Source organism: Maylandia zebra, linkage group LG17 (genome assembly GCF_041146795.1).
Source record: "Maylandia zebra isolate NMK-2024a linkage group LG17, Mzebra_GT3a, whole genome shotgun sequence".
NCBI classification, from domain to species: Eukaryota; Metazoa; Chordata; class Actinopteri; order Cichliformes; family Cichlidae; genus Maylandia; species Maylandia zebra.
The window spans coordinates 28,983,258-29,007,375 of record NC_135183.1 but is presented as its reverse complement, the minus strand read 5'-3'; the positions used below and the strand labels follow the sequence as shown (position 1 = coordinate 29,007,375).

At 39.6% G+C, this 24,118-nt stretch overlaps 1 protein-coding gene across 1 annotated transcript in view; it reads left to right on the top strand.

Moving 5' to 3' along the window:
• Positions 1–24,118, top strand: part of exoc4 (exocyst complex component 4) — a 139,920-nt gene that overhangs the window by 34,863 nt on the left and 80,939 nt on the right. The window contains exon 11 of the mRNA XM_004548257.3: positions 19,935–20,031. Coding sequence (XP_004548314.1) covers positions 19,935–20,031 — 97 coding nt within the window. The remainder of the gene's footprint in view (positions 1–19,934; positions 20,032–24,118) is intronic.

The window sequence follows — 24,118 nt, the reverse complement described above, 5'->3', positions numbered from 1 at the left end:
AAATGAAACTACCATAAAAAATAAAGTGTTCATTAATTTGTAAGTGGGCAAGATTACCAATTCAGCAGGTAATCAAACAATTTCTTTCCCCATTGTATGTTTTTAAGCTACTTTCCTTTTTCCCCCCTTTTATCTATTTTAATGTTTTTACATTTTACAAAAATAAAAAAGCTAAAATCTTTAACAACATTAAAATGGAAAATAGAATGACTCGTTGTAGCTCACCGTCAGGTGTTGAAGTGACATTCCTCCTCTTACTTACCCTAATAACAGTAGTCTAAAAAATTCTCGCTAAATACCTCTCGCTCCCTTATCTCTGCACCTGCAGCAATGTAACTTAAGCTTGAAGGAGTGAGAGCTGCCCCTACACCACACAGCTGTTCTGACTTTGCCACAGAGTGCATGCTGCCCCCAGCAGCAACTTTGCATTCTATGTAGCTCAGAACACAGATGGCTGCTGGTAGTGCTGCTTTTAAAAAAATGTAATTATTATAATCAAATTTAGAGTATTCGTTGGCAGCACTACTCTGGGGTGATGTGATAGATGAATAGCTGGCGTGTAGATGACAAGCTTGCTTTGAACGGCGAGACAGACTGGTCAGATCTTTTGGCGAATGCCATTCCCTTAATTTCGTCACACATTTTCTGTCTCTCGTTTGTTTGTCACTATCAATTAAGGCCAAAAATGGCAAATAGTAAAAATAATACCAAACACACACACACTTGTTCTGAAAGGTTACAGTGTTTGTTGTGCTGTTGTACGAGTTCCAGCCTCTAATGTAAGTAAACATTATTGCGAGTAGCAGTATTAATGTGTTATGGTTTTGTAACTTGTCGACAATCAGAAATCTCTAATGGGTTTGAAATTAATATGCTCTGTAATGTATGTCTCCCAAGTTTTGTATACACACGCATATATCGTTACACATGTGCACACAGCTACACAGGCACATGGTCACATGCCCAACATACACATTCAAACACACTGGAGGACTTAATTGCTTGCTTTCTCATCTTGAACGGTTCAATTAATCCAATGCTTCATCTAAAGACTCTATTACATCTCCATATGTAGCCACATCTGGAGTATGTGATTGGAACGCATGTATGTATATGAGACTGCAAGTTAGAGTTTATATGTTGTGTACCTTTTATACACCAAATCCTCAGTTGTCTGTCTAAATGTGGATGTACTGTGTGTGGGTATGCTGCTAGCCTTTGCAAACCACTGCTTCAGAATCAAAGAACCTCATCCAGATTCAATCACATTTCCTATGAATAAATGATGAAAATAGCAATTTTCTAGCCATAGATGTGTCACCACTCCCTCATATTCCTCTGCTTATCTCACAGCCTCTACACGTTTACACCCTCCTCCTTTAGTTTTTTATTGCGTTTTTGTTGTGTGAAGGCATCAGAGTTTGCCAGTGGTCATCTGGGAGGTGAAGTGTGAATAAATCCCAATAACTCCTACAGTCTTGCGACACACCATAACGCTTTTAAAGCCTTTTTTTTTCTAATTTTATTTCTCTTTGTGCCGTGGTCGCTCATTGTGTTTTGTACTATATTGCCTTGCCCCGGGGCATGTTTGAAGTGACAGTCCCCCCCCCGTACACAAAGCCAGCCTGTCTTGCCCCATATGTGCACATAACCAAACATACACACTTTAAACTTATCAATTTCCTTGTAGGTGTGCGCACATACTCCTTCTGCCAGCACTCCAACCTCTGACCTCCCCCTCTCTCTTTGGAAGTGTTCATAATCAACTCGGTTCCAAATCTATTTCACACATTCCCTATTTCCCTTTTGATATTCAAATAGACTTGTTCACAATGTGTCTGGCACAGAAAACAGTCTGCTTGAGTCTCCCTGCACAAGCATTGTAGTTAAAAACAGCTTTCCTTCTTGCCCAACCTTAATACCCAATGCTCAGTCTGAAGTACATAAAAAAGCCTATGTTGTATTAGGGGCTTCTTGTTCGTGCATAATAGCATCATATTCCCACGACAGGAAGGAAACGGGGAAAGATAGAGGTGGAAGAGAGTGGGATGGTAGAAGTGGTGTTCCTTGTCAAACTGATTTGTACACCCCAAAGGGGAGAGAGAAGAGGTGCAAATGGAAAAACGTCTAGCGGGAGACATGGGTGTGGAGGTGATGCTGGGTGGGATATTAGGGGCGGGACTGGCAGGTGTTGTAAGCCACGTGTTCAGATAATATATGTGTAAGACTGGCATGGTCCTGCCAAGTGATGTGTGATGTTACACTCTTTCTCTGTGGAATATATTATGGTTAGGGCAAGGTTATTTTTCAGTATCACTTGGACCACTCAGAAGAGTGATGGGGCATTTACAGCAGGCTGTAACTAACTCTCCAAAAAGTACTCGTACACTAATATTGCTCTTTTCTGTTTAGATTCTCAGGAAAACTAATCCATGTTTTTAAGGTGTAACCTAACTCTGAGCCCAGTGAACATGACACTATGCTTTCATTGGTCACACTTCAAAGCTCCTTAAATCAATTTTTATTGTAGATTCACTGACTTGTCTTCTCAATTATTCTTTTTTCCAGTCATTTGCTGTCCTCATTTGTTGGTCGAATTCAAGGATAATGGTTGTTCACTTATCTTGGAAAGTGATCAATACTTGACTTCCACTGACCTTGCAATTCTAATTTATCATATTCATTAATGGAATCTTAGATAGAATTGAACTTTGTCTGGGAAAAATTCAATAAATGTTACAGGATTATGACTCTGGAATGTCAAACATATTGATACCCCAACTACTACTACTTCTTTTTTTTAAATTTTATTTAATTTCCTCTACTTGCTTTTTCCACATTGATGCGCTCTCACAATTTAGGATTCATAGTAATCCTTCTTTTTCTGGTATTTAATTACTCTACTTGTTTGCTACTTTTAATATAAAAATTCAGCACATGCTGTGCTTCAGTGTCATGTAACCAGATTGAATTTATATGCACCCTTTTTCTTCAAGGCCAGACCTATATTAATCACTTTATTTTAGTAGTAAAATTCTGGGATTTCCTCAAGTTAAAATGTATTCTACCTTTTTTTTTAACAAGAGATGATGTCAGTGGAACGTTGTTTATGTTCTTCATCACAATACAGAGCAGATCTGCATGTTGCAGCACACGTATTACTGCAGATGTTTCAGCTCACAGTTGTTATTTTAAATGTGTTTGGACTCATCATGTTCAATTTGGCTGCACATAGATATCCGTGAAGTTGATGATACACGCATCCCTACATCCATTTTCTACTGCTTATCTGGTCTGGATCCCAAACATACACACATAAATATGCGCTGGATTCTCATCTGCTACGGGACCAATAATTGAATTACAACAGTTCTGTTGCTGAAATTAGAGTGGCGCACAGAACTAGTGTGGAAAATGAATGCGGCTTATAACAATAATACTGGGTCTTTACTATAGTGTACCTCACCAAGCCTCTTATTATGATAGTGATGGACAGAAGCACGATAATGGGAAAACACATTTCAGGCAGTTATTTATCGTATCTGCTGAAACAGAATTGATCCAAGTATCTTGCATATTGCACTCTGTGTCAGTTCATTTAGTTCTGGCTTTCCACTTCTAGACAAAATATGAATCACAGATTATTTAAACCCTAGCCAACAGCACCTGCTGGAATAAATCTCAGTAAAAGCACAACAGAAAAACTAAATGACAGCCAAATTGAATCCTGTATTCAGAGAGCTTGGACCAGAAAAACTGCTTTGATGTCTCATTCAGTTGTTCCATGTAAGTGATGACTGCCATGAAACTAAAATAATGATCACATGGCAGCAGCATTTAGGCATGTAGACATGGTCATGAAGACCTGCTGGAATTCAAACCAAGCATCAGAACGGAGACGAAAGGTGATTTAAGCGACCTTTTCCTCGGCATGGTTCTTATTGCCAAACTCTCTCGTCTGAGTATTTTAAAAACCACTGAGTTTAAGCCAAAGTATGCAGAAGAGCACAAAGCAGATGGGTTCCAGCAACACAAAACACTGGGTGCTGCTCTTGTCATTTAAAAATAGGAAACGGAGGCTACAAATTACAAAAGATCAGTGTTGGTCAAGTTACTTGAAAAAAGTAATCAGTAACTAATTACTGATTACTTCCCCCCAAAAGTAATCCCGTTACTTTACTGATTACTTATTTTCAAAAGTAATTAATTACTTAGTTACTTAGTTACTTTTTAAAAACACGATTTACAACCTGAAGAGGTGATAAAGCGATAGATCTTTCAGCCCAATTCTACTTTTTCTACATAATCCATCATACAAACTGTAATCAAATAGAAAAGTCTCTTTTTAAAACTTGTTTTATTAGTTTTTAATCTTTTAACTTTATGCATCAAGCAAGAATTTAATTATATGCAACATTCTCTGACTGGAAGAAATTTGTTTAATATTTAAACCTATTTTCTGCACATTCCAGCACATAAAATATTTTTTTTTGTGTGTTTACACTCACTCTTTCAAATAGATGCAAGTAAAACACAGCAGAAAATAAATAAAGTCAAAGACTAGCGGTCTTTTTGCTCTATTTTCACCTGTAAAGCAGGAGTAGGGTAGGCGGAGGTTTATCCTGGTGCAGGTGTGCCGCAGCGGTCAGTGGAAGAATCCGCGAGTTTCTCTGTGAGTTTCCCATTACGTCATAGCGCACTCGGTGCTTGCTTGGAAGTTTAGGGGATTTTTTTCGCTGTAAAAAGAAGTTTTCTTCCCACACACAATGCTAATGGACGCTAATGTTTTTGTCACTTTTTATGGAATCAAACTCAAAGGTAAGGTCAGTACTTCCACGCTTTAAATGCTGCACGCTCATACTCTCTCCCGCACTCGATATATGATCTATTGTTGATCTGCACACAGCTGTTGTCACAAACGTCGCACTTGCTAACGTCATTGTCATGAGACATTCTCGCAACAAAATCACGGTTTTAGTAACGCAGTGACGCAGCGTTCCTACGGGAAAGTAACGGTAATCTAATTACCGTTTTTGCAATAGTAATCCCTTACTTTACTCGTTACTTGAAAAAAGTAATCGGATTACAGTAACACATTACAAGTAACGCGTTACTGCCCATCTCTGCAAAAGATCAGTATAACTAAATAGAAATTTGGTGATGGTTTAATGATTTGTGGATATTTTCTCGGCACACTTTGGGCCAAATACCCAGTAGCCCCCCCTGAAGCTTCATATACTTACCTACCTGAGTACTTTTGCTGAAGATGCAAGCTTTCTGGAGAATAACGTGCCATGCCACTAAGCTCAGATGATCTCAAACTAGTTTTTGATGATGGTAGTTCAAGTTCAGTGTACCTACATTTAGCGTACAAAACAGGAACAAACCTACTGTAACTAATAAAGTGTTCATTGATTCTGCGTATGCAGGTTTCAATGAAAGGCAACATATTATTGCATTATGTATCCAAAAGACCATTGCAATAGTATTGATGGTGACCTGTGAAAGACACTCTGGAGGATGGTTAAGAACACACAAATAGCCCAAAGCAAGCCTGATCCATTGGGCCCAAAACATCTGCTACCAACATCCAATCATTATACAACACAGGACACCCTCAGAGGTCCCATGCCCACACTGCTATCGTTCAGAGCCATTTTGGAGGCATAAAACAAACTGTGTGACAAAGACGAATATGTGTGTGTTTTGTTTTGTTTTTTTGGGGTGGGGTTGTCTTAAATTCATCTAAGCTAAATAACTGGTACGATAAAACATTCCTAAAACTAGAGCTGCTTTGACCAATAAAGTGCCTGGATAGCTCATGCATAATTAAAAAATTTAATCTGGTGAGAAAATGGAATCTGGAGGAAATGTAATGACAGGGGGTGTAGAGGACAACAGAGAGACTAGAGCAAGGTTGTAATAGTTTACACAGTTCAGACATTTAATCAGAGAGAAAGTGCTTGGTGTATTTTCCTATCCTAGGGCTAATTTTAATCAGCATTGGTCTTACCGTTATTTGGGGCTTTGACTGTCGCCTTTGTGTTTACTTTTAATCTTACACTCGCTGATTGGAGAAGGTGGAGAGAAGAACAAATGAAAAAGGGACAGAGGGAGGGATGGCAAGAAAGGGTGGAAGAAGGGCTTGTTGGACCTTAGCTGCACTTGTAGACACAGGTAAATACGTACACAGCTCTTGCTGTCACAGCGTGCAACAAATTCTTCAAGTAAAGAACAGGATACACAGTGTGCTGCCTAATTCCCTGCTGGGTGGAATGAAAGATGTAATGACATTTGCTTTTCTGGACAGTTGGTTCTCTTAGGTCTTTAAACATGTGTACATAGATGTATGTGTAGCTTGCTATCCTTCACAGCATCCATTGCATGAATGTCTACCCCTAAGAAGAATCTCTCCTCAGTTGTTTCAACCATTTATTTTTTCTTGAAAGGGTTTGCTGGGGCAGATGGTTTTGTATTGTGGGTGTACAGATTGTATAAACCCTCTGAGACAACTGTTATATATAAAATTGACTGTTATAGACTAAAGCACTTTGGGTAAAAGCATGATATAAATGCACTCCATTTACCATCTCCATTTGGGTTTGGCAGTCTAATGACTAGGGCATGTGACATGTCTAGTTCCATATGGAAAAGAAATGGAAAAAATTATCCTTTTTTGTATATCCTAAACATTTGCTGTTGGACTGAAGTTTTTTCTTTTCCAAATAGGATCTGGTCATGCAAGAGATGAGCACTGCTGTTTTGTAAGTGATCAGTGGCACAAAACTGTATCACCAAAGTTAAACTCTGTGTAAAATCAGTCTACAATTCAGATGCGCTCATCAAAATTGGACAATGCAAAATTGGAATAATGTTGCCTGGTCTGATGAGTTTCTATTTGTACTGCGACATTCAGATGGTAGAGTCAGAATTTGAAAACTGAAAGCATGGAGCCACTCTGCCTTATATCAACAGTTGTTAGTGGTGTATTGGTGAAGGGGATATTTTCTTGGCCACTGAAAATATACATAAACACAACAGCCTACCTGACAATTTTGACCACTATATCTTCTGATGACTGCTTCCAGCAGGATAGCGCGCCATATCACAAATCTCTGATATTCTCAAACTTGATTTTTGAACATGACTATTAGTTTACTGTACTCGAATGGCCTCCACAATCACCGGGTCTCAATCCAGTAGAGCACCTTTGGGATTTGGTAGAACAGATGATTCTCATCATGTATATGGTGCTGATAAATCTGCAGCAACTGTAAATATGGAGCAAAATCTCTGAGGATTTTCCAGCACCTAGTTAAAGCTATGCTTCGAAGATATCAGGCAGCTTTGTAGGCACAGACGAACAGATATAAAAGATACATATTACAGTTAGATAAACACACGAGTACATACGCATGTATCTACTTACGTACACACTTACTTACACATTTATGTACCTGCACATTTTATTCATCCCCAATGTGGAATTCTAATATCCAGCTTCTTCATAAGAAAATCCCTCCAGTCATAACCATAAGTAAATAAACTCATTAATGTTGAACAAGTAGTATTTAAAATGCAATATTAATATGTTAAAGAATTATAGCAGGAAACAAAATGTGTATATGTTTTCGTTTTTTGGTGGTTGTACCTAACAGAAGGCATGGTGAGTGAATATTTTGTTTATACACTCATGTGTGTGTGTATGTGTGTGTGTGTGTGTGTATATATATATATATATATATATATATATATATATATATATATATATATATAAAAAAAAAACACCCAGCACGCCCCTGCGGGCGGTTTATCCTTCAAGCTCGGGTCCTCTACCAGAGGCCTGGGAGCTTGAGGGTCCTGCGCAGTATCTTAGCTGTTCCCAGGACTGCGCTCTTCTGGACAGAGATCTCCGATGTTGTTCCCGGGATCTGCTGGAGCCACTCGCCTAGCTTGGGAGTCACCGCACCTAGTGCTCCGTATTCATGTAGCCCCTTCCGCCGGGGTTACTTGCGTAGTAGCATTCCAACAACGCCCTGTTTTCGTCCCTTGCCCACCGATGCCTTCTTGTTCCAGTAGCCCACTTTTCGTCAGGGTGCCCTGGTTCCTCAACACCTGACGCGGACCTTGTTGATCCGGGCGACGTCCGAGCCGGCATGCCTTCATATTTATCTGTCTCGCTCATGTCTGCGGTAGGCTTGCTTAGCATAGGGGGTCTAGCCTTAGGACCCTTACTGGATACAGACGCCCCAGGCAGGAATCGAACTTGCGATCCTCTGTTCCAAAGGCGTGTAGTTTAACCACTACGCTATATATATATATATATATATATATATATATACACATACATACATACATACATACATACACACACACACACACACACACACACACACACACACACACACGTATACATGTACGTGTGTATGTGTGTGTGTGTATATATATATATATATATATTTATTTATTTATTAGGGGTGCAACGATACACAAAATTCACGGTTCGGTTCGATACTTTGGTGTCACGGTTCGATATTTTTTTGATACAAAAAAATGTTCATGCCTTTCTAATTTGTCATTTATTAAAATTATAAATATATATTTTAACTCAAAAGTACAGTTTTTAAATTTAACCCTAACCCTTGTGCGCGTTTTTTATTTTGACAGCGAATGCGCACCTGTGGACCACTTATGTGCAGCCCTGGTTAATTAGCTCGTCATATTGTAGCCACAGAAATTCTTTTGTCCATGAAACCATAAAGCTGCACTTTCTTTTTGCCTTATAGTCTCATTTGTCATAACTTCTCCGTTTTGTGGTAAGCTTTTCTTTGGCTGTCACTTCTTCACCCCGACCTGTCTTATTTGGCTCAGCAGAACTAAAATATATATACTGCTACTTTTACACACGGACTCACATAAGCTCAGCGATTCTCTGCGAGATCAACCTCTCACATGTTTAAGCTTGCTGCGGGAGATTTCACTTGTCATGTTTGCATAGTAAGCTAACGATTAATAAGACGATGTCAGAGGAATTGGTGCACAAATTATCATCACTCACAGATCAGTGCTGTCATTGCAAAGTGAAAGCAAAAAAACAAGCGCAAATTCAAACGCGATTTCAATATGTCACATATTGACAGTGGCTCACCGATGCCAATGACATAATTACCCAGCTACATTTCCGAAAGAATGCAAAAGCATTGACATATATTTTTCCTACAATAGCCTGACGGGCAGGGCAGAGATAGATTTTGGTAGCCCGAGTGGAAAAATCGCTAGCCCCGGGACGTCGGGCTAGCGATTTTGCAAGCCCTGTGTTACAGGCATGGCCCTTTAAGGATGAAGCCTGATGGGAAATGTATTCGGGATGTGTGTAGCGGGACTGCCTGGTGTGTGTGTGAAGAGAGAGAGCGGAGAAGGGGAAAAAGTAACGGTTAGCTACAGAAGAGACGAAAAGAAAATAAATAAAAGGAATATAATAACTCCCTCGACAGCCAGAGTTGTGTCGGCGATGCTCGCTGTGAGTAAACTGTTTCAGCCCACTGTACGCGGTGTTCGTGCCTTAGAGAAGAAATAAAGTTTGGTGAAGCAGTTTCCTATGCCTCCTTCGATCTTTTTGCTAGCGGAGTTGACCTGTATAGTTAGCTGTTGCCGGCTACGAGTCAGTTACAGAACCTTCAAGTAACTGCCAGAGGTTTCCTTACTACGGTTCGGGGCCGCGGAAACACCTGTATCTGATTGAGGAATCACTCGTCTTTGGAAAAGAGAGTTTATTACAGAGAAATGGCTCTTTCCAAAATAAAAGCTATACTATACGCTTCTTCTGGGCTATATTCTCAGCAGCATATTGTAGCGGGTCAGGGCTGTTCGGGGTTCTGTTTGTACAGTTATGTTTTGTTTATGTTGCCATGTTGCCATAGTGACGGGTGACGCCCTCTCGCTGCGGCGGTGTGTCCTTCCGGGGTCAGAGGGCGCCCTGTGTGTTGTTGTTGTTGTTGCTGTTGTTGCTGTGCGGTTGCCGCGCTGAGCAGTTAGCTAGCGGCAGTGTTCTTCTGCAGATGTCAATAAACGGCTGTGCTCCCTGGCTAGCTCACGGGAAGCAAGACCAAACGACACCTCCGTCTCCTCGTTGTCTGAGCTCGCCACATTGGTGTCAGAAGTGGGATGATGGTGGCACCCCATGTTCTGACCCGAGTGACTTTTCCCCCGCCGGTGTTGTGCCAAAAAGTGATTGTCTGCCAAAAACTGATTTCCGGTATTTGCCAAAAAGCGATTGCTCATATTTAAAGTGCTATAAGTAACTTGTTGGGCTATAATATGTTAAACATATGTCAAATGCATCCCTTATGGATGACATAAAGTTATCTTGAGCCACAAACAACATTCGTGTAGCAAGATACAAGCCGCAATCAGTTTTTGGCAGCGACTTTTATATAACCTTTATTTATGCAGTAAAAAAAATCTCATTAACATTAAAAATGTATTTTGTAAGAGTAAGTTGCCCAACAGGACAGCAGAAATGGCAGCAAATATTACAATAGTTCTGTAAAAATATTTTAAGTGGGGATAAAGGACCGGATTGGTTATAATGTAAGTACAAGTTGTAAAGATACTTAAAAAACAGATAATTTTTTAATTCTTTATGTAACCCCTTTGTATCCCCTGTTCACCGAAGTCTATTTACGAACATACGTAAAGATATTACACATAAAAAATACACAGAAACACTGGAAATCAGTTTTTGGCAGACAATCACTTTTTGGCACAACACCGGTCGTGACCGGCCGGTGCGCCAAAAGAAGGCACCTGGACATTTGCAGGTGAAAGCAAAAAACAAGCGCAAATTCAAACGCGATTTCAATATGTCACATATTGACAGTGGCTCACCGATGCCAATGACATAATTACCCAGCTACATTTCCGAAAGAATGCAAAAGCACATACACATATTTTTTTCTTCCTACAATAGCCTGACGGGCAGGGCAGAGATAGATTTTGGTAGCCCGAGTGGAAAAATCGCTAGCCCCGGGATGTCGGGCTAGCGATTTTGCAAGCCCTGTGTTACAGGCATGGCCCTTTAAGGATGAAGCCTGATGGGAAATGTATTCGGGATGTGTGTAGCGGGACTGCCTGCTGTGTGTGTGAAGAGAGAGAGCGGAGAAGGGGAAAAAGTAACGGTTAGCTACAGAAGAGACGAAAAGAAAATAAATAAAAGGAATATAATAACTCCCTCGACAGCCAGAGTTGTGTCGGCGATGCTCGCTGTGAGTAAACTGTTTCAGCCCACTGTACGCGGTGTTCGTGCCTTAGAGAAGAAATAAAGTTTGGTGAAGCAGTTTCCTACGCCTCCTTCGATCTTTTTGCTAGCGGAGTTGACCTGTATAGTTAGCTGTTGCCGGCTACGAGTCAGTTACAGAACCTTCAAGTAACTGCCAGAGGTTTCCTTACTACGGTTCGGGGCCGCGGAAACACCTGTATCTGATTGAGGAATCACTCGTCTTTGGAAAAGAGAGTTTATTACAGAGAAATGGCTCTTTCCAAAATAAAAGCTATACTATACGCTTCTTCTGGGCTATATTCTCAGCAGCATATTGTAGCGGGTCAGGGCTGTTCGGGGTTCTGTTTGTACAGTTATGTTTTGTTTATGTTGCCATGTTGCCATAGTGACGGGTGACGCCCTCTCGCTGCGACGGTGTGTCCTTCCGGGGTCAGAGGGCGCCCTGTGTGTTGTTGCTGTGCGGTTGCCGCGCTGAGCAGTTAGCTAGCGGCAGTGTTCTTCTGCAGATGTCAATAAACGGCTGTGCTCCCTGGCTAGCTCACGGGAAGCAAGACCAAACGACACCTCCGTCTCCTCGTTGTCTGAGCTCGCCACATTGGTGTCAGAAGTGGGATGATGGTGGCACCCCATGTTCTGACCCGAGTGACTTTTCCCCCGCCGGTCGTGACCGGCCGGTGCGCCAAAAGAAGGCACCTGGACATTTGCAGGACTTTGTGTGGGGTAATGGGGTCGTCGGGGACGACTGACCCCTTAGGTGGGGGCTATGTAGCGGGTCAGGGCTGATCGGGGTTCTGTTTGTACAGTTATGTTTTGTTTATGTTGCCATAGTGACGGGTGACGCCTTCTCGCTGCGACGGTGTGTCCTTCCGGGGTCAGAGGGCGCTCTGTGTGTTGTTGCTACAACTTGAAGTTGTAGGTTTGAAACCATTTTGAATGCATGCATAGTTGTATCTGTTGTGAATATGGTGCCTGAACCACAAAAACTTATGCAGGTTTAGTATCAGGCTCAAAAAGGTTATGGAGGTTTCATGGTGTTTTGCAAAGAATGATGCATGATGTGCATTTTAACAAAAGAATAGAAAACGAAAACCTAAAATATGTAACCAGTGTTTCACTTAATCTATTTATAGCCAGGTTTTTGCAACACTACTACCATGAATTGGCAGATCAGTGACATTGGTAAAGTTTGAAAGACAGACAACATACATTGTAAACATCTCCTTCTAGAGTGAATTTTTGTTTTACTTCAACTGACAGATGTGAATTAATTAAAATCAAGACCAAGGAGAGACACTGTATGCCACAGTGACACTTTTAATAATTAATCCTGCTCAATTTACACCTGAATTTATTTATACTATAATTTATTGATTCTCAGCTGTAGGGTGGATTTGGATGCCTGGTTGGTGAAGCAGCAGATACCATCCCATCAAATTAATTTTAATAATAGAAAACTCTCATTAAGACCCAATCAGACATGAAGACAGTCTGAGTGGAATGGGATGCCCGGAATTGACCAGAGAGTCATACATTATTGAAGCGAGAACCAATCTTATTCAAATAGCAGGATTCAGTTTAGTGAATATGCAGCTGCCTGCCAGAGTGATTCCTTTGCAAGCATGTACAAAAATTTAAATATATATGATTTGTACATGGGGTATATTACCTGAATTGATCACTCAAAAAATAATTTTCATAGTACAACAGCGACAGACATGTGAGGCCATTAAGGGGGAAAATTGGATTATTCTGTACATTCCTTCCTATTTGCACAATTTAGACTGCAATATGCAGTGCTGGCTAACAGTTCAGATTAGGGACCTCAATCAAAGGAAGAGCACTGCCTCACTTTATTTATGTATAGAACAGCGATTGCTATAAACACTGTGCTAAAGTGCAGATATTGAAGAATCCTACTGGTCGAGTTACACCTTTTATGCATTAACAAAATTTAAACAGAAGTGTTAGTTTAATAAATTCAGCTAATTATTTTTAGGTTTGTGAGTCTACATTTTGTGTGTTAAAGGACCGTGTGAGTTGATTATTTCAGCCACCTTGCTTCCCTTTTGCCAGTTTAAATCAGAATCTATCAAGAGCAATTGTAGATATCTTTGATTGTCTTGAGCCGAACATTTGGTAAGAGACACACAAACTGAAATGTGTTCGGCTGTGACCACAGCTGATTCTTTGTTTTGAGGTAAAAACATCAGGCAATATGTTTTATGTATTTTGTATTTCAAATTGAAATTTGTGGATTGCATTGTAAATGGCTGTTTGGCACAAAAGCACAGTCTTTGTAGATTTCATTTTAAGTTTATACTGTTAAGCTGTGCATCTGTTTCATGCAAAAGTTACCAACATGGGTAAATTTACCATTATCTTAATTATCAAAATATGTGGTAATGCCTTCTGACTTAAAAAAAATCCTTAAATTTCACTTTGGCCTCACTGATGTCACTGACAAAATGAGAATTTAAAAAACTTCATTTTCTATTTAATAGTCAGAACATGACAAGAAAGCCAGTAAGAAAAACAGCAGTCGAAGGTACATTACAAAACGGGGGGGGTCTCAGAGTCTCCCCAAAAAGGAAGGGGGGATTGACTGTCAAACTACATGCTCATTGCCTAAAAGCACCTGACTGACAGGTCCTGAGTTTGGAATATTGTATGGACAAGATTTAAAACTCAACAGGAAAGTGCTAAAATGACAGACAGCTGTTTTCTTATAGACTTCTTTACGACTAAAGGTCTTAGCAACCACAGCTATCACCTTCTGGTGCCTTTCATACAAAATGCTGGTTTAAGGTACTTCTGCATTGGCTTAAATTTTTTTAAATTTTTTTCTTTCTTTTAATGGCTGTTCCTGCTTTTTGTCTTCAGTACTGCATTCGTTTTTGGTGCTGGAAGGATTAATCTGAGATTTTGGTCCATATTGAAATAATAGCATCACAGGGTATCAGCAGAACTGTCAGCTGCACATCCAAGATGCAAATCTGATTATTTTCTTCTCAGACAAATGGTGGTCTGGGAAAATCAGTATCTGAAATGCTCAGACCAGTTTGAAGTTCACACCGATTCTTGGTTTGAACTTTAGGAGGACATCCACCTTTTGTAATTGGGAACATTATTGTGACAGAAGGCAATCGAAATATGTAATGTAAAATATGTTTACTTGAATTGTTGATAACTTTGCTGTTATTGTATTTTGCAAGTGTGGGTTATGTGTCTAAAAAATATGGAGCCAGTGTTTTAATTTGCAGATACAGATACCCACAAACAGAGTTTTAAGCACCTGAACTAACGACCTTGTTTGCCGCTGTCCCTTTTTTTCCGTGTAGGCACACAAATTTACACTTGTGGACATAAAACTGATTGAAACCACTTGTAAATTAGGGATTATTGCCGTTCCTTGGCCTGTCTGTCTTAGCTTTCCTCATCTCGCCCTCTCCTGAAAACTTGCGGATGCATACAGAAACGTGCTGGTCTCAGGGGACACAGAACTGTGTTAAAGAAGGCATCACACGTTCATTCTTTCCCTGCCTAAATCTGGGCAAGGCTGGAATTCATCATAGGATCTAACCCGTTTCTCATCAAACCCAGGAAAGTGTAGCTAATGCAATTTCACTAAGTCACTGCCTGACTTGATTAGATGTGGGCTGGAGAGTGCATGGTAAGACACCACAGGGGTCTGGATTGTTGTCACTGTGCGAGTGTATTTGAGCATATTGTGTCTATGTAATTTCAGCTGAGCCATTTGTTAGAGGCTATGTGACACTACACGCCTTACAATTGTGTTTGTGTGTTTAAAACATTTGCGCCATATGTATATGCATAACAGTATATTAGTATTTGTCTGTTTGTACTGTCTATAATTTATGGGTTTCCTTTTTGATAGCTTTGTGTCATGTCTGCTTAGGTGTTTGTGTTGCAGACGGAGCAGTGACCCTCTAGGGGGATTTCAGGCAGATTTGGCCACATTAGAATGTGTCACTTCTTCCTTTCCAGTTTTCACTTGCCATCCGACTGAGCACCGTGCCTCCTCCACACGCACTCCTCTCACTAATCTCGGATCAGACCGCACACCGAGGGACACAAATGCTCATAGATATGCGTGCATATACAATCACACAGGGCTTGACAAACAATATAATATTTTTACACATTATATGGGGAGAGAGCTGGCACCAGTTCGGTGGCATCCTGACCTGAAACCGGAGCCACCCTGTCACGTCTAGACAACTCTGAAAAATCCCATGCATATTAATGCCCCCCTATTTAATATTCATCAGTGCTATGCCCTGTTGGCAGCTGGTCCCAGACCCCATGGATCAATGAGGTCTCTTCCTCGCTCCTTTGTCTGACACGGATGCAGATGTTTAGAGCATGAAATTAAATTGGTCACCGTCATTGGGAATACATACGTGGTAGTCTATTCGGTGTGTGTCTGAATTTGTGCGTCTGTGCGCTTGTTTGTGTGTAGCTGCCAGTTAGACAGGAGTCTGCAACATGTCGATGTTATTCATGGGAACTTAACTGTTTGCAAGTTGATGACGAAGAAACAAAAGTTTAGCCAGCTTTTTCCACATTGGTGATCAGTGAGTGAGAGAGAGGAGAGAAAGCAAGATAGAGAATATGATGGAGCAAGGAGGATGAGCAAGAGAGTGCGTTGGCGGCAGCTTTGTTTAGGAGCCTGTAATTGAGTCTTAATTGAATTGGCACCAAAGGACGGATGAATGGATAGAGAGATGGAGACAGACAGAGTTTGAGTGAATTGGACCTCATCTTTGTCTCCACTTAGCAACACGAATGTGGGCTTACCGTGCAGGCAAATTTCATGGCAACAGATCAGGATCAAAAACCCTTGAGTTAAAACTTTTGGATGGAATGAAAGCTTCTCTTGTCATTTTAATGAAACTGCAGAGAGTGTTGTCTCCCATACTTTTCAAATGAAACTTGTTCTATTAGAAATGTATAATAGAGGCCCGTACGGTTAACAATGGGTTGATATGCATTTGAATGCAAGGCTAGGCAGGCTGCACAGGTAATGCGGAACAGGCTTTAACACTATGCGAAGGTGTCTTTGTGTTATAGCGCACAAGCTTTGTGAGGCCATATTCGACATGGAAATGAAACAGAAGAAAACAGCAAAGTGAAGCTTTGTGCTGAACTGAAAATCATTTCAGGACACACTCATGCACACACACACCTAATTCTAAATCCTATCAAAGTAGCTTGGATCACCATCTTGTTTGATTTCTGTCCAGTGTTCTAACTTTTCTTACTCTGTACACTTGACACCAAATCACACCTAATTTCATCTGACCAGAATATGACAGGTGCTGTAAGTGTTTCCCAAGTATTAGTTTACCCACACGGGTTATTAATCCATCACACCTTCATGGTTTGAATATAAAAAAGTTCTTTATTCTTCTTTTGTTGTTGTTGTTGTTGGGGTTTTTTTTTTGCCTGCCCGTTTGGTTTTTTAGCCATCGGAATTATTGTCTGAAGGCCAAGAAGGATGCCCAGATGGATTATCACGGCCTTACCGCATTGGTCCATTTCATTGACCTTTGTTATTATTATTTATTTATTTTATTTTATTTTAAGTTATTACAGATGGTACAGACATGACTGGAGGATAGGAAAGGGAGAGAGAAAGAAAGGGAGGAAAAGAAAAACAGAGGAAGGGGGACACTGAGAGAAGAAACAAAAAAAAAAATTAAAAAAATAAAAAATCCGCTGGATGACCTGTTGAGAGAGAACATAAAAAAGAAAACAAGCAAAAAGAGAGCAACACAATAAACACGACACCACAGCATAGATAACTGTAACTAACAGTAAATATTAAATATTGAATGTTATTGTGTAGTACGGAAGACCAACACTGCACAATGTGCTTTGAGGCAGCAGCCAAGAAAGATATAGTTTATGTCTGTGAGCACCCGTGTGTACACCTGTGTGCACACCTGTATGTGTGAGCACGCTTGTGCTCCATGCTTGCTCCATGTAATGATCTGCTAGAGGGTGTGGGGAGCCTTAGCCCCATCCCCCAGGGCATGAAGCAGGCATGGAGGAGATCCCGGCCCCAGACATCCAGAGGCTCCCAGAGCACGAGAGCCCAAAGAGGACCATGAGGGGCCACATAAGCAGGGGCCACGCAACAGCCATGGCACAGAAGCGCAGAAAAAATTATTTGTTCTATTGCCTACACGTATTTTCCCCATATACTGGATTAAAAAAATCTCTGTAATATTACTTTATGAAGACAGGAATGCTGCTACCATGTTGCTGTCCTCCTCTGTTATAATTATCCAATCACAATTTAAATGCAAGCAGCATATCAGCCTATGCAAACATTTGTACCAACACGCGCACATACAATCCATTTGCACTGCAGTTTGCCATATTGACAACTAGTTGCAATTTCATCTATCAATTATATTGATTACTTCAGGATGAGTGGAGGTAATGAGCTTCAGTTTTGCTTCTCCCCTGTGATCTCCCCTTTCCCCCCATCTGCTGGAGTCCCCTGTCCCCTCCACCAAGATTTTACATGGCAATGATTTTCTGATTAACCCTGTTAGCTGTGGGGCTCACCCACGCAGTGACACAGGGCATGAAGGGGTGTGAGCATGTGGGATGCATTTATATTTGTCTTCTCATGTTGATATATTGATGTGTGTATGGAGTGCCACATGAATGAGTCCTCACACGGGGAAATTAGCATGTTAGCTCGGATTTTTGAACTTCCAGTTCCCTCCTTGAGGTCAGTAAGTCAGTGGTACTTTTTGAGTAGGTTTTTTTTTCGGTTCTCAAGATATAGTTTTTGGTTAACATAGGTTTTAAACATTTTCTCTGTTTGCTCACATACTCACATTTTGCTAACATGTGGCTAACAGAGATATTCAGTGTCATTATTCCAAACACAAGGTTAGTGAAGGTGACTTTTTAATAATGCAACTAAATCGTAAAATTAGTGTTTTACTTCATTTATGCTTCAAATGAGAGTAAGGAGACATTGGTTTGTGAAGATTCCTTCTCTTCCGTTTGAGAGCTGAGTGTTTAAACATCTGTCCTCTTTGTACTGCTGACTGTTTATTCTCATCTTAGTTGCTCATCTGTATTTCTTGGCCACTAATTTTCTGCTATTATATGACTATGTGTAAATCCGTTTACAGAAAGAACAAGAAGCACTTTGAGAGTGCACACCTCCACGAAGGCAGCTCACTCTCTAGGCATTAATTACTTATAAGGAAATAGTAATTTCTTTATATATATTTATTTTGTTTTCTTTGTTCTTTTAAAATGTACTTTAAGACGTTTGGAGTGCAGTAAAACCCAAATAAAGGTAACATATGTTTACTTTGATTACTCAAACATTATGTAGGAGTAGGTAATGGATAATAGGTATTTTTAAATAACTGAACATGAATAACTTCAGCTTGTTGTATAATATTATATTAAATATTTCAAACAAGGCAGCCCATTTGTTTTCTCTTGATTGTATTTTCTTTACAGGTGTGACTTATTTTTTTGGGTCATCTGTTAAGAAAGGCTGATGTGAAATATAAAAGTGAGATGAGACGTTGACCTTGAAGACCTTTGTCTACACCCTGACAAAGTTTTACTGGAATTCATTCAAAACTTTTTGTGCTCATGTTTACAGACAGAATGACGCACGCACACAAATGCAACCAAAAACATGACCACCTTAGTGGAGGTAAATGGGTGATTAAGCATTTCTAAATGTAAAAAAACAAATAGAAAAAGGTGGAACAATGTACTAATTTCATTGAAATAACAGAGTTACAGTTCACTGTTAGTTTTAGAGCAGGAATTCCCGAGTTGGTAGACTATGGGCACTATTCTAACTGCAAATAGACTATCCCAGTGACTCTGTGGTCATCTCCTGGCACTCTTGTAGGTGTAGCAGTACAATACAATTTAATACAACACAATACAGCACAATATAAATATTGCAATATAAAGTAGAAGGTGTGGTGATGTGTGCCAGTCTTGGATCACGGCTGCATCACGGTGTCAGTCAAAGATAGTTATTTTGTCCATTTTTACCTTGTGCTAAAAGTGATCACATCAAACTGGAAAATGCCAACAGCTTTTTCACCATGTAACATTTCAAGGGTAAAATATGAAGGTTTTCAGACAAAATTATAGAGAATGTCAGAAAAACTGAAATGTACAGACAAACATACCAGAGAAATCTGATGTGCAGTTAATCGAGTGTGATTTTTTTTTTTCTGTAGCAGTCTGGTGTCTTTTGCACATGACTTCATAAAGGTGCACATATCAAATGTCCATTGTGGTAGTCTGTTTTAATGCAGAATGTCACATTTCAGAGGATTCACACTTGCAGTATATTCAAATATCTTTCCTACAATCTATTCTTGGAGAAAAATATAAGACAAAGTTTACTAAACAATAATACCTCCTTTCTAATCTTGAAGCGCTCTCCTCTATAGTGCTAGGTAATGCTAAGTGAACTCCAGGAAAGCAAAATGGATTTGTGACTTGCGTTGATGCAAAAATACTCTTTGAATTCTCTACCTCTTTTATGTGTGTGTATATGTAACACTGGCAACCACTACGCACATATGCCTGTTTTGTTATTTCTATAACTGTGTTTCTTGTATTGTAGGTGGCGCTGATGACAACCTGATTGAAGGAGGAGAAATGAAGTTTGTGTGTAAGCCAGGTGCGAGGAACATCACTGTAATCTTCCAGCCTCTTCTCAGGTAAAGCAGGTTTTTATATACTATTATATATATTATATACTATACTATATATAGAACAACCACCTAAAAATACACGTGAATGTGGTTTCAGCATGTGTTTTTGGTTCATCTGGAATGCACTGACTCAGAAATGCAAAACAGCAGGGTGTATAGTGCACATGATCTGCTCTGAGACTTTAAAGAGTAAAAATAGGTTTTGATGACACACACCAGGTTACGGTGCATGGGTAACGATTCTTTGGTGTACTGGTGTTACAGTGTCTGTACTGCAGTGGCACTAATGCGTTTATGGCATGGCAAAATTTTTATAATTAACCCTTTAGAGCCGATCGGAGCGGGCACGCTCTGTTTTGCGTAACTATTTTTAAATCCCGGTAGCACTGCAACCACGTAAGCTAGCGCAAAAATTTTTTTTGTATATGAAACCGGAGGAGTTGTACTTACATCAGCTTGTCCTAGGTCACGGTTTCCTTCCACATAAAGCTTTGCAAAAACTGCATAAAAAGCGCTTGCAGGAACAAAAACATAATATTCCAGAAACACGCTTTGCCGATCCGATCAGCTGTTCATAACACTTCCTACATTGGAATAGACGTCAGCGCGAACTTTTGAATTTCCGCCATTACCTGCCCGAAACCGGAAGTGACGTCATTTTCGCGGAAATGTAGTCTTTTTTACCATCAGGGCCTCAGGGCCTATACTGGTCTTTTTAAAAGTTATCTTTGACTTTATGACTTTCTGTGTCGTTTCTGGGATGCTTAGGACTCAAATTGCACTGCTGGAAATAGTTTATTTTGATGCATATGCTGCTTTTTTGCAAATTTGCATTATAATATTTATTTTCGTTTTTCCTGCAGTGTATAAAAATTGGTGTATTTCAAAAATAAAAGTATGAAGACACTCAAAATAAATTTCCTGTGGTGGGAAACTATTTTGTGCAACTTTAATGTATTTACAGTTTTGAGGGATAAGCCTCTTAAATTTCTCTAATTAGAAATATATGTTAAAAAAACAAAAACGATTTTCAATTTTTTTGTAGTTTATTGCACTTTTTTGCAATTTGTGTAATTATTATGCACTTAATGAATACATATTATTAAAATCTGGGCTATAATGGTTGTATTGATGTATAGCAACTTGAAATGCTCCCAAAAATGGCTCCACAGCATGTAAAAATATAATATAAGCTCTGGCGGACTTGGTTCTATGGTAGGTCTTAAAGGGTTAATATTAAAGTACATTCCTAGTATGGCTAAAAGCAACACAGCTCTGCTTGTGGCAGACATCCTCATACACTAAAATTGTGACTTCCAGCACTATATAACTTAATTGGATCAGAATAAAATAAAGGTAACCAACACCAAATCTGCTGTCTTTACTGGAATATTTTGGGCAAGATTCCATTAACTTTACAACATGTATGTGTTTAAAAGCCCTCTTGTGTCATACTGGTCTGTCAGAAACTGATAGCCTGGCTACTCAAGACATATGAACCCTTGGATATGACTCAATACCAGTAAAATGTAAAGCTAATTATATTATACAGCCTCTTAGTGACTATCTATTGATTTCAACCTTGTTAATGTTTAGTGGGATATCGTAAATCAAAAATGATGTAATATTTTGTACCTTCAGTTTGTTGATACCATCCAGGAATTAGGATTGTCTGCCACCCTGGCTTTTATTTGCCATTAAATTTGACTATTCTGAGGGGCTGTGTTTTTGGTAATGTTTCATATGTCTGGTAGTTTCCCATACTGTGCTGTGGTCCCATTGGAGTAGAGTAAATCTAATAGTGAAAGAGTTTAATTGAATTGGCCTTCATGCAGTGACACATAACCTTCTAGGATCCATTAAACAGAGATGTTTCCTGTTCTTACATTTCGGTAAGTTTTATGTACATCTCTAAAGCGTCACACATTTCTGACACATGTTAAGAAGTGGATACAAAAAAGCAAACTTTTTTTTTCTGAATCTATTAAAAAAGCCTAAGATGTTTATGTTGATATTTTAGTCAAATATGCTGGAAGCCAAATTACTATATACTATTCCTATTCCTGCTCTATACTATAACCACAAAATGTGGTACTAATTAACAGTTTCAGTCACATTACATGAGCCCATTAAGGTAGTCAAGCTAGATTGCAGTTCATTCATTGTTATCATACTTCTTGCTTGACTGATTGATGCTATTGAAAGTAGCTCCTTTCACTCGAGAGAGCAAAAAGATGTGGCAGTGCGTGCGTGTTTGTATGTATGCCTTAATGCTTTTCTTTCCAGGTTGTTTCCTGTATGTTTTTGTCCCTTTACTGTTGTTTTGGCCTTGAAATTTTCTCTCTCTGTCCCTTACTTCCACACTTATCTTTCTCTGACACGTACACACACCCACACCGACTTTCAGTCCCTGTTCACTTTAGGTCTGGCCAAGCTTTTGTCTGAACAAATGACCAAAAATAAAACGGTGACTAGCTCTCTGCCTACCTCTCCCATGTTGTCTGTAATGGTTCATATCAATCAAACCAAACTGCCTTGAACACAGGGCTCTCTCTTCTCTCCCTCCCTCCCCTCAACCTGGCCTCTCTAGACTTCTAGTGCCAATGGAGCACTTTTGCTTGCAGATGGTTTTCTAATGGCAAAGCTCTGGCACTCCGCTGATGGATCACTACACCTCCTGCAGCCAGCCATGCAACTCGTGGCAGCTTTAATGGTAAAAGCAGTTGGGGGTTTGGAGCACAGGAAATCAGTGGCAGTGCGTGGGAGATGAGACATCAGGGTCTTAATGTTTGATTGCAAATGGTTTTTCTGTGTTGGGATATATTTTGTTTTCACCCCTTAAATCAAGTTAAGCACTCTACTTTATAATGTTTCTGTGTGTTTGTTTTTCAAATCTTAAATCTTAGTTTCCAAGAACCATCAAATTTGCAAATTTTACAGTTTGAAAGTTTTCATAAGATGAGTTTTGTAATTAGAAATTAAGATGAGTAAACTAAGAGTTGACGTGGCCTGTTTAAGGCAAGTTTGGTATATATTAGTTTGTTTGTTTTTTTTAAAGCAAAATAACACAATACTTGTCTGTGTTGACTTCTCATCCAGGTGTGCATGTGGTTGGTGAGAAATATACTATCCATACTATGTCCATAATCCCATTTAGGGATTTAATGGGAAGTTCTCTGTGAAAATGGAGTTTCAGCACCATTCCCATCCTATCAAGTTGTTTTAAAAGCCAAGTGAGAGCTTTGTCTGTGATAGATGTATGTCAAGTGCAGTTCATGACCGGATTCCACTTAGTGTTGCATTTTGCAGAGTTAGTTTTAGTCTCAATATCTAGTAACAGCCTGAGCAAAACTAAGCAAGATTGCATATCTAAATTTTAGAAGGTCTAAGAGTCCCATAGCTACCACAACTTAATTCTGGCTCATGCCAAAGAAAGGGTAGAATTTAAACAGAAGGGAACTTGTGTGGACTTTTCTAATTTACCTAGTGCTAATATTTGCACTGTCTAAAATAATATTGCCCCAAAGTGTACAGTATGCCTTTCTAAAGCATTTTAATATAAATATACAGAATGTGAGGTTCTTCTTCTCTTATTGTGACAAAGATTCAATTAATATTATTTCCATAGATGGATAGATAAAATCTCAGGTCGGTAGTACCTCATGTGTAGATATAGTTTTATGCTTGGGTCTGTCTGAGTGCTTTGCATTTATTCAGTTTTTCGCTACCAGCAAGTAGGTATACTTGCTGAACTGTTTTTTTTGGGCACACCCGTTCAACTGCTAATTAAAACAAATATCTAAAAAAACAAATATATGGCAGCGACATGAATTTGCATATGTAGGCATGTTCAAGATGACCCATTGAAGTTCAAACTGAGCATCAGAATGGGTAGGATGTTTGATTTACTTAAATATGGTGTCGTTGTTGGCGCCAGGCTAGCTGATCTGGGTATTTTTTTTATACTGTTGACCTACTGTGATTTTGACCCCTTAAGGGTCAAAAATAAAAGAGTGAAAATATTCTGTTCTCTGGGAAAAATGCCTTGTTAATGCCAGAGGTGAGAGGACAATGGCCACACTGCTTGACGATG